General features: G+C 42.0%; 1 protein-coding gene across 1 annotated transcript in view; it reads left to right on the forward strand.

Annotated features, from left to right (window-relative positions):
* The window catches only part of LOC131457115 (contactin-associated protein-like 2), a 56,912-nt gene that overhangs the window by 27,211 nt on the left and 17,623 nt on the right, over nucleotides 1-12,078 (forward strand). Inside the window, exons 8-18 of the mRNA XM_058625938.1 lie at nucleotides 1,109-1,367; nucleotides 1,471-1,620; nucleotides 2,391-2,553; nucleotides 3,887-3,993; nucleotides 4,073-4,192; nucleotides 5,182-5,297; nucleotides 5,973-6,057; nucleotides 6,758-6,914; nucleotides 6,990-7,117; nucleotides 7,210-7,380; nucleotides 8,708-8,926. Of these exons, the coding sequence (XP_058481921.1) occupies nucleotides 1,109-1,367; nucleotides 1,471-1,620; nucleotides 2,391-2,553; nucleotides 3,887-3,993; nucleotides 4,073-4,192; nucleotides 5,182-5,297; nucleotides 5,973-6,057; nucleotides 6,758-6,914; nucleotides 6,990-7,117; nucleotides 7,210-7,380; nucleotides 8,708-8,926 (1,675 nt within the window). The remainder of the gene's footprint in view (nucleotides 1-1,108; nucleotides 1,368-1,470; nucleotides 1,621-2,390; nucleotides 2,554-3,886; nucleotides 3,994-4,072; nucleotides 4,193-5,181; nucleotides 5,298-5,972; nucleotides 6,058-6,757; nucleotides 6,915-6,989; nucleotides 7,118-7,209; nucleotides 7,381-8,707; nucleotides 8,927-12,078) is intronic.

A 12,078-nucleotide genomic window follows, 5' to 3' on the forward strand; every position in this document is an offset into this window, starting at 1 on the left:
CTCCCATGTTCCTCCAATGTTCTCCTCATGTTCTCCTCATGTTCTCCCCATGTTCCTCCCATGTTCTCCCAATGGGCTTTCTCCAGGTTCTCCAGTCAAAAAACATGCAGAGGTTAATTGGACACTCTTAAATTGACAAACGTGAGAGTGAATGGTTGTTTGTCTCTGTATGTTGGCCCTGTGATGGACTGGGTGTACCCCACCTTTTATGCTATGTGTTAGATATCCTCCACAACCCTCATGTGACGGATAAAAGCTAATAGGGATGCAACAATATTCGGTATTTTACCTAACCGTTTGATACGCCCTGTTCGGTTCAATACACCGCGGCAAATGGCAGGCATTTCGGTAAGTCTCGGCCCGTCACAAAACTTTATCAAATCTTTGTACAGCTGTGCGATTAGATCCACTCAGGAGCATAGATGTTAGAGCAGCACTGCACTGTTCAGGCTCAGTGCTCATGCCGCCTTCAACTTTTAAAGAGCCACAGTCTTCGTGTGCGATCACTTTGGATTCAGCGAGAAATGAGAAATGGATGGACCGCATGCGGGACTCAAGCGCACGGATTACCTGCTGGTACCTGTCCATGCAGCTGGTGAAGCCCTACGTGCTGATTGTTACACACAGGCGCTCCAACACACACACGCACACATTCACATACAAGGACGTTGACAGCCTTATCATGTTCACATTTGATTGTATTTGTAGCTGTAGTGTTAAGTAGTTCCTGTGAGTGGGTTAAAATTTTGTTTATTTTTATTGGATCGTAGTAAACTTTATATTTATATTTAATTTGTGTGGTTTTAAATTTGCTGATTAGTTTGATCTGATTATTGCATTATTGTTTAAATAAAGTTTGTGGTTTGATTATATCTGTGCTTTTAATTATTTTTTAAAATGCAATATTGCCTTTACTAGTCTGAGTAGTTTTATATTAAGATATCAAAACTGTTACTGTTACCGTGGCCCAAAAACCATGATGTATACCGAACCGTGGGAAAACTGTACCGTTGCATCCCTAGTAGACAATGAGTGAGAGAGTGAGTTCTGCTCTGTAAAGGTAAACAAACTTCCTATCCCCTCTTTCTCTATGTTTCTCCCACTGTAGCGTAACCTGACCTTCTCCTGCACCGACTCCAACTCCTTCCCCGTCTTCTTCAACTCCTCGTCCTTCCTGCAGCTTCCTGGTCAGAGCAACAGTGACACTTTGTCAGTCAGTCTGTCTTTCAGGACGTGGAACCCCAATGGCCTGCTGATGTTCACGTCACTGGCTGATGGCTGGGTGGAGGTTGGACTAACAGAGAGCAAGGTCACCGTCTACATAAACGTGACACAAAAGAAGAACACACGCATTGGCATCTCGTCCGGTGAGCTCTACTCTCGGCTGCTCATTCTGTTTTTTCTTCTCTCACCTGCTTCAGTTGTTGTCGTCTGGTGTATCATGACTCACGATTGTTGTTAACTTGTCAGGTTCAAGTCTGAATGATGGCCAGTGGCACAGTGTCCATCTGAATGCACTGGAGAACTATGCAATGCTGACAGTTGATGGAGACGAAGCATCTACGGTCAGAACAGCCATTCCCATCCAAATCCAGACTGGAGGATCCTATTACTTTGGAGGTGACCAAGAAAATCCACAGGAGCAGTGAACCAAAACATTGTTGTTGACATGTCAGGAGACAAAAAAGGCTGTGGAAAAAAAAAGGGATCTGTGCAGTGTGATTGGGTCACCTCCTCCAGATAGGTGTTAGATGTTTCATCTTCAACTGATTAATTAATTCATTATCAAAACAAAGAAGCTATATCACAATGATTGCTAAACAAGCTAATTAGGATGATACAATGTAGAAGAGCCGGTTGTAGGTGTGTGCTTAAACACAGATGATCAAAACAGCATAAATTGAAAACAGGAGTCTTAAGTTTTGTCAGGTGACAGTTGACAAAAGCGTTAATGTCACATTATATATCAGGGTTATATATTTGAAGAATATGTTGACCACTTTCTCTTGCTCTTACACTGAATTTTCTGCCTGGAAACTGAAATTTGTGTCACATTGTAAAAATCTCCCCCTCCTGCACCCAAGTCTATAGAGAAAATCAGGGATTTTACTGTTGTCTCTGTCAATAAGTTCAAGAAAACAATAATTGTTTTTTTGAGACAAAGTTACCAAACAAGGCATCAGTAGGCCAGCAACTCTGTGTCCTACACAAGCTAAAAACGACATGTTTTCTCAAGATATTGTAGACTTTAGAAGTTGTAGATTTTATTAGTTGAGTCCATTATTAACTTGTTTTTTTTCTTGTGCACATGACTCATACAGACCTTTGATGGCATGACAGTGCTTAAATCATATATCTGGTGACTTTTTACCTACTCTGTTTTTGCCCAGGCTATTTCATGCACACAAACTCCAGGTCACCTCAGCGCTCCTTCCAGGGCTGCATGCAGATGATCCACATCGACGACCATCTGGTTGACCTCAGAGCTGTGGAGCAGGGTCACATTGGAACCTTTGAAAATGTCAGCCTGGATATGTGTGCCATTATAGACAGGTATACAACATTGATCGAGTCTCCTACCAGTGAATCAAGTACGAAACCAACTCCTAGTGAGTCCTTTACAAAACCAGACCCAGTGAGTCCAGTACAAAACCAGACCCAGTGAGTCCAGTACAAAACCAGACCCAGTGAGTCCAGTACAAAACCGGGCCCAGTGAGTCCAGTACAAAACCATACCCAGTGAGTCCAGTACAAAACCGGGCCCAGTGAGTCCAGTACAAAACCGGGCCCAGTGAGTCCAGTACAAAACCAGACCCAGTGAGTCCAGTACAAAACCAACACCACACTTTTTCAGCTTGGGAGCTACTTTTAAAATGACCAAGTCAAAATGATCTACCTTAATTTGCATAGAAAATGCAAAAATCTCAGCTGACATAGGGCGATAGGTGGGGGTCACGCCCTGGACAGTTCGCCAGTCCATCGCAGAGACACATATAGAGACAAACAACCATTCAACCATTCACGCTCACATTCACACCTATGGTCAATTTAGAGTGACCAATTGACCTAATCACCATATTGCCCATATTGCATTTTTTTGGACTGTGGGAGGAAGCCGGAGAACCTGGACAAACCCCCCCCCCCCCCACACACACACACACACACATATAGATATATAGATATGTAGATAAATACTGAGTATACCTCATGTAACGCCGTTTTCTCTCCACTGTGAGATAAATAAAGCTATCTCATCTTATCTTATGTTGGTGTACCTTGCATCACTGCATATTGGACTATATAAACTGCATTTTGGTCATTACCTTACTCTGATGACTTGCACTGAAGTTCCCTAAATCGTGGCGTTGCAACTTTGAGGGCAAATGTTGCGGTTTTCATTTGAAAGCATTAACTGAGCTCATCATATTGACCACAGTTTTGTCTTTTCCAAATCCTCGGCCATGACTTCACAGCGCCATGTCACTGTAGTTCTTGATAGCTGGAGAGCTTTGATTGAAAATAATGAGTCAGCTGCTTTAACAAATTACTCTTTTGTCATCTCTCCATCTTGGAAGGACTTCTTGTGCTTAATGACGGCTTGACTTCCCCTGAACAATGCTTCAGTGGCTGCCTTTCACTTTTGAAGTCACCTTTGAGAAAAATGCCTGCAGTCCCGACAACTGTGATTTCAGTTCCTTCACCTTTCTCTTTTTCAGTCTAGTCCAGTAAAAACATTAGACAACAGTGGTTATGTGTTTTTAGCAGGATGATGTGGTTTGATTAAAAATACAAAACTATGAACGGTCAATTTGTGATTAATGGTAAGGAAAAACAAAGCTGTTGCACTGTTTGAATTCTAAGTTTCCTCTTGTTCTTTTTGTGACAGGTGTGTCCCTCACCACTGTGAGCATGGTGGTCACTGCACTCAGACATGGGACACATTCATCTGCAACTGTAGTGGCACTGGATACACTGGAGCTACCTGCCACAACTGTGAGTGGACACACACTCACTCACTCACTCACTCACTCACTCACTCACTCACTCACTGTGTGTTGTGTCTCCTCTACAGCCATGTATCAGCAGTCGTGTGAGGAGTATAAGCACCAAGGGAGGAGCTCAGGGAGCTACTGGATTGACCCAGATGGCAGTGGACCTATTGCCCCCTTCAGAGTCAGCTGTGACATGACAGGTGAGGGGTCACTGCAGTTTCTCATTTGACACTTGGTAGCAGAATAAATTAAAAAAATCTATTGTCAGTGTTTTTTTCAGAATGTGCCGCAAACATGACTGACAAAGTCAACACATACAGTGTCTTCAGCAGCATAGAATTAAATGCCTTTATTGCTGCTGCAGATTGTCATGCGAGAATACTACAAAGTGTCCACACAAGCACATCCAAGTATACACACACAAATAATCAATAATGCAGTCATTTTAAAATACAGGCAAATCCACCTCTTTTCTTCGCTTTGTTCATAACTTTTAAGAGAAATGTTTCAACATGACATAGTTGTATTTTTGAGTGTGGAGTTAGATTTGTAAGCTTAAAGCTTCTGTAAAAATGATGAACGGCACCAGTGCTGGTTTAAAGCCATCATAGTTAACTGTGCTCTTTAAATCCACAGAGATTGTGCATTTTTTTTAAATTTATAATTATAAAAGCTGACATTATTCCAGACCTGCACATCTTCAACTTTCTGACAAACTTCCCCTCATCCTACTCCAGAGTTAGAAATCGCAATGCAAGCTGTTGTGGACCAAAATGCATGTGCATGTGCACGTGCTGCCTGAGCGCTGATGATGCAAACCCAGTCACGCACGTATACTGCGCACGCGCGCGGAAGTATACCAGGGCCTTTAAAGCTAGTATGGCCTATTTTCACAATGGAGGTGTGTGCAGCATGTTACAGCTGCAGTGTGTCTCTCTTTTCATTTAGGCAGATGTCATTTAATGAGACCTAATAAACCTCTCACCCTTTTTCCACATGAGCCATGTGCATCTCACTATGAAAAAGGACAGTAAAAAGATCTTTCTTCAGTTTCAGCATCTACTGTATGTCTGTGTCAGGAATGCAGTATGTCCTCTTCCTGTTTCAAAGTAAAAGCACTCCGGCATTTCAGATCCGTGTGTTTTTTGTGCATGTGTACTGCTAATGTTCATGTTTTCTGTTCTTTCAGACGAGAAGGTTTGGACCACAGTGAAGAACAATCTGTCTCCTCAGACTTCAGTCACCAGTGCAGACCAGGAAGGAAAGGCAGTGCTAAAGATCACCTATAATGTCACAGATGAACAGGTACACAATCACGACACACTTACTTTGACTCGGAGCAGAGTTCTATGTATTGCACAGGTTATTAATCGATTACTAAATTAATCGACAACTATTTTGATAATCGAATAATCGCTTTGAAGCTTTTTTTCATGATTAAAACAATATTTCCAATTGTTTAGGCTTCTTAAATGTGAGTATTTTCTTCATTTCTTTGCTCTGGAGAACAAATAAATCATTAAAAGTCAATGATTTTAGTTTGTGGACAAAACAAGACATTTGAGAACATCATCATTTCCAGGTTTGACGAACACCGATCAACATTTTTTAAGGTTTTCTGATATTTTATGGACCAAATGATTAATCGAGAAAATAATCGACAGATTAATCAATTATGAAAATAATTGTTAGTTGCAGCTCTATGTAAATATAAGTAAAACCAAAGTTTGTCGACTTATCCATCCTTCCATCTGTCTGTCCGTGTGTCCTGGGTTTGTATTGTAGCTCAGTTTCACAGACAGTACTCACAATCATGAGCAGATGCCCAAAACACCTTAAGTGTTCAGTGTCTTGTGTGTAATTTGATTCAATTTCAGTTCAACTCAGTTTTATTTGTATAGTGCCAAATCACAACGTACATTATATCAAGGCACTTTACATAGTAAGATCCTGTGTTTGTCCCCTTTCCTGTGTGTCCAGGTGTTGTCAGTCACTGGCAATGCAGAGTACTGTGAACAGTATGTAGCCTATGCCTGCAGAATGTCCCGTCTGCTCAACTCTCCAGGTAAAGTGGTCCATTATTCGCTGAGAGGTCACAGCTGTCTGTCACTCACCATCCCACTCATGTGCATTACATTGTGATGTGATACAGTTGCACTGTGTTCATCTGTAAGTTTGTCCTTCTGTTAGCAACTTCCTGTCTACAGTTTTGACACAGAGTTATAATGGGCAAAATGTTGGTATGTGTATGCAGGACCAGACTCTCTACCTTCAGACTAAGTTTCACCACCACCTGATCAGCAATTTATAATGTGTATATCTCAACAACATCTTTACAGATCAGGATGAATTTTGCAATCAATGATTATGTGTGATGCTATAAGCAGGTAAAGTTCTATTGTTTTTGTTCTTGTCCTCTCCCTCGTGTCCTCACGTCCTCCTTCACAACATTCATGAACCTTCTCTGTGGTCTTCCTCTGTTCCTCCTCCCCGGCAGCTCCAACTTCAACATCCTTTGTCCAATATAATCACTATCTCTCCTCTGCACATGACCAAACCATCTCGACCTTGACTCTCTTATTTTATTTCCAAACTGTTGAACCTGAGCTGTCCATAGGTGTGAATGTGAGTGCTAATGATTGTTGTTGTCTCTGTATGTTGGCCCTGTCAAAGTAGACTTAATAATTGTGTAGTTTAAATAAAATGAACTTTGATCTCATAAATTTGAAGATGAAATGACCCCGGATTTCTGCATTGTCATCCAGATGGCGTCCCATACTCCTGGTGGGTAGGAAGAGCCAATGAGAGGCATTCTTACTGGGGCGGGTCAGGACCAGGGATACAGAAGTGTGCCTGTGGTATTGAACACAATTGCACTGACCTCAAACACTACTGCAACTGTGACGCTGACCTGCGCGCCTGGTTAGTGCATCTCTTATCTCTTTAATCTCCTTATTTAATGCTATGATCGGTTTAAATGTGTGTATGTGTGTGCAGGAGGGAGGACACAGGCCTGCTGGTCTATAAAGACCATTTGCCAGTCAGTCAAGTCGTGGTTGGTGACACAAGCAGAGCTGGATCTGAGGCCAAACTTACTGTGGGGCCACTCAGGTGCCAGGGGGACCGTGAGTGACACACACACACACACACACACACACACACACACACACAGTGTAGAGTCATTTTTATTCATGTCCCTGGTGTTTGTCTTCTGAAGGTAACTACTGGAATACTGCGTCCTTCAACAGTCCCACCTCCTACATTCATTTCTCCTCCTTCAGAGGGGAAACTACCACTGACATCTCCTTCTACTTCAAGACGTCCTCTGCTCACGGAGTCTTCCTGGAGAACCTGGGGACCACCAGCTTCCTCCACATTGAACTCAGAGGTTTTCTTTTCTTTTCTTTTTTTTTTTAAAGCAAATGCAGTATACATTAGTATGTTCTTGAAGCTGCAAATGTTGGTTTTAAGGGTCAACCGATACATCGGCCGGGCCGATATATGCGGGCGTGTTCACCGATCTATTGTGCTTTTTTTTTTTCGTCCTGTGCATTCACGTCGCGCTGTGTTGAGATGCTGGAGAGCACTGAAGCATGCAGTGCCCCTCCCTCCCAGGCAGAGAGCAGCTGGCAGTTTTAGAAGCTTGCCAACAACTACTCCATGAGAGAACGGTGTTTTCAACTTTCAATGTATTTTTAACTGTCTAACTTAGCTGTATTATTGCATTACACTTTGAAAGTCTGTCTGTCTCTGTGTCACTCTGAACTTGAGATGGCACCGCTGCGTGTTTGCGCGTGCCATGGCTACAGAATACGACACATTTATCAGCATGCACATGAAAACAATTACCTATCACTACGTGTTTAAACAGCATCTAACTTCACATAAAATATAGTCCTCACTGCAGCGGTGGTCAGTGTTTTTTGTCCTCCTCTTTCACCCCACAGAACATGAGAAGCTCTTTTTTCTCGCTGTGACACGTTGAGCAGAGGAGCCACCACAGCGCTGTGTGTGTTTGTGTGTGGGTGCGTCTGTCTCTGTCTGTGTCTCTCTCTCTCAAGATGTAAGAATTAGATAAAAATATACTGAATTTGTGTTCTTGTTTCTTCTTTTAAAAGAAATGGCTGAAAAAAAGCAATATCGGCAACAAACAAAATCGGCAGCATGTATCGGACATCGGCTAAGGCTGATGTCAAAAAAATAGAAACGGAATCGGCATCGGCCATAAAAAACCCATATCGGTCGACAACTAGTTGGTTTTACTGCCAACACTACATGGTTCGCTGTTGTACAGGTTTATTGTAATGTAAACATACAGACACGTCTGTTTGTGGGCTGTACATTATTCCTTTTCACATGATGTTGAATTCATTCATATTCTACGGCTTTATCCACCACATGAGGGTCGCTGGAGTGCTGGTGCCAATCCCAGCCGACATAGGGCAAAAGTGTTTTTTTTCAGCTTTTAAACCATATTTATCTTATTACTTACAACTCTATTATTGTACATTTACTTCTGTACTTTGCTTAGTTATTTGTATAAGTGAAGTCTTCAAATAAGCCTTTTTCCTGCCCTTTAATCTTAATAATTGATATGCTTAGCAATGTAATTTTCAATAAGTAAACTAGGGTTTCTGATTAGAAATGTTGAAAATGAACAGGGCTTCAGTGTGTTTAGAATGTTGCTAATGTTATGTTTGTTCTGGTGTGTCCAGGAGCCTCCATGGTCTTGTTCTCTTTTGATGTGGGGAGTGAGCGGTTGGAGCTCAGTGTGCGCTCACCTGTGCCACTCAACGATGACCAATGGCATCGCGTGGAAGCTGAGAAAAATATCAAAGAGGCAGTTCTGCAGGTTAATGGACAATATAGGGAGGTTAGAGCCACCCCTCCACAGGGACACACCAAACTGGAGTTCTACAGCCAGCTTTATGTTGGTAAGACACGCACACACCCACACATGCTAGCACACGCACACACGCTAGCACACACACACGCGCACACACACAACATTTAAACTCATACATAATGATGCCATGTATAATGTATACAGTTGGAGTTGCAGTAACAGCATAATATACATTATAAACTCCATTTTGCTTGTAACATGCTGGCACTAGTTCATCAGTGTGATGAATATTTAATCATAAATGTTGCTAATTATTAAAAACACTATTAGAGGTGCAACAGTTCAACAATCAATCAGAGGGCTCCTCTGAAATGTGGTTTCTGGGTCACGGTTTTGGTTCAGTTTGGTTTTTCAGCTAATTGAGGAGTTATTTTTTTTTCTTTTTCAATTGTATATCTGTCTTGAGGCGACGGCTGAACTTGTGTACATGCTTCCCTGGGCAAGACACTTAACCACACATTTTGCTTCATTCACAACATTAAGTGCAACTGAATCTGAGTCTGTATGCATCGTTGATGGATGTTCCTTCATCATAACTCTGCAGTGAGGCCACAAGGTAACCTACTCTCAGGGTTCTTTGACGAATCTCACTTGTTCCTGTACCTCGCAGCAGCTTGGGGGGGAACCATTAGTGAATGCATGAAGCTTTTTTGCAGGAAAAAAAGCATTTTTTTTTTTCATTTAGACGTGAGACCTAAGCTGTGGTTTGCATATTTGCATCCCTAACATCTGGGCCGCAACAATTAATCGATTAATTAATTAATTAATTAATTCATTCATTCATTCATTCATTCATACATATTCTACGGCTTTATCCACCACATGAGGGCCACGGGGGTGCTGGTGCCAATCCCAGCTGCCATAGGGCGAAAGGTGGGATCACACCCTGGACAGGTCCAATTAATTGATTATTAATCGAGGGCAAATATCCTTAGACCCTCACATTGAGTGAGGAGAAACTCATTCAACTGGAAGACATCCAGCAGCTCGGTTTGTGGCTGCTTGTCGCAACAAGACGTCATCCAGCTTTGTAAGAGAAGAGATTGCTGGTGATGAAAAGGAAGGGAGTGCCGTTTTTCTGTCACTCAATCAGTTGACTGTCATGGGACTGTACCAATTTACTCTGGTACCCCAAGTGAACATTGCCAAACAATGGAATGGTGGGGACTGGTTATTTTGGTACTATTCCTAATGGAAATGCAAAAAATGCATACCATGGGTGTTGTACCAAACCATTTCATTCGATGGAAACATAGTTTAAGATCCTCCTTTAAAGCTCTCCATAAGCTGGCACCCTCATACCACTCTGACCTCATTCATATCTACACACCTTTCCATACTCTCAGATCTTCGTCTTTCATGCTTCTCACTACTCCTGTGATTATTCTCCATGGGGTCAAGAGCCTTCAGCTGTGCATTTCCCCATCTCTGGAACTGGGAGACTCGCACAGACTCTCAGTAACATTGACTCTCTTGCCACCTCGCACCTTACAAACATACATTTTAGATCTGCCTTTTCAGGAAGATAGATGCTGCTTCTGGTGCATGTGACTTTCGGGGGCGGTAATGTATTGTGTCACTTCCTGTGCTTCCACTGGTGTTACGCTGTGTGTCTCCTGTTCTCTCTGCAGTTTTCTATCTACTGTAACGATCGATTAACTGAACAAACACTTGTTTTATAGAATTGACTAATATTTTCACTCGCTACTTTTGCTTAAACTCCATCGTTCACGTAGATTCACGTACGGTGTTTCTTTCGTTGCTAGCGTAACAAGTTAGCTTAGCAGCGATGGCTTCTCCCTCTCCTTCTCCTGCTCTCTCCTGTGTTATGTGCCACATGTTTAGCTACTCCTCTGCCTCCTTTAGCGATAAAAGTACTTACTAAAGTGTAGCTTACTGGCTAGGGTGGAGGCGAGGCTTAGTGAGGTAGAAACTCGGCTCTGCACCATAGAAGCTAAATCAGTTAGCCAGTCCCCTGTAGTCGGTGCAGACCACATAGCATTAGCTCCCTCACCAAACAGGGCAGCTGGGTGACTGTCCGCAATAAGAGGCGTAGTGTTAAGAGTCCTGTCCACCACCAACCTGTTCACACCTCAAACAAGACTTCCCCTCTCAGCACCACACAGACTGAGAAACCAACTCTGGTAATTGGTGACTCCATCCTGAGGAACGTGAAAATAGCGACGCTAGCGACCACAGTCAGGTGTTTTCCCGGGGCCAGAGCGGGTGACATAGAGTCTTATCTGAAACTGCTGGCTACAGATAATCGTAAATTCAGTAAAGTTATTATTCATGTCGGCAGTAACGACACCTGATTACACCAATCAGAGGTCACAAAAGTTAATGTTTTTTTTTTGTTTTTTTTATATTTTTATTGAGAAATATGGCACATTTGGAAAAACAGCACTGTAAGCCACAGTTGTGAAAACAGAAAAAAATAAATACTTGTAATGTAATGTACATCACAAAGGAGCAGTAAAAGAACCAATTATTTTTTTGTTTTTTTTCCTCTTTCAAGGTGAACAAAATCCAAACAAATATCCAAACAAATATTCCACTTAGAATAAAATTTAGCAGAATCAGATCTTAGTGAATATTTAATTTTTTCAAGCTTCAGAAAGGACATAACGTCCTGGAGCCATTGGGTACTGGAAGGAGCTGTAGTAGATTTCCAGTAAAAAAGAAGATGTCGCCTTGCCAATAGAGAAGTGAAAGCAATAATATCTAATTGCACAGTTGAGTTGTATCTACTATAATCCTCTGGACATCCAAATATGGCAATATAGGGAGAAGCATTTACAGTTATTAAGATTATTTTGGTAATGATGTTGCACAACTTCTGCCAGAAAGATAACACTAATGGGCAAGAATAGAACATGTGAGTCAGATTGCAGGGAGAGGTATGACATTTGTCACAAATGTCATTGACAGTATGATAAATTCGTGACAGACGGGCCTTGGAAAAATTAACTCTGTACACAACCTTGAACTGTATGAGTGAGAGACGGGCACAGGATGAGCTTGTGTGGATCATTTTTAGAGCTGCGTCCCACCAATTGTCACCAAAGATCAGCCCTAGCTCAGTTTCCTAGGCAGCCTTGATTTTAGTGATAGGCGAGCTGTCGTAAGATAGAAGGTTAGTAATAATTCTAGAAATTAAACCCTTCTGAATGGAATCAG

Source organism: Solea solea, chromosome 1 (genome assembly GCF_958295425.1).
Source record: "Solea solea chromosome 1, fSolSol10.1, whole genome shotgun sequence".
NCBI classification, from domain to species: Eukaryota; Metazoa; Chordata; class Actinopteri; order Pleuronectiformes; family Soleidae; genus Solea; species Solea solea.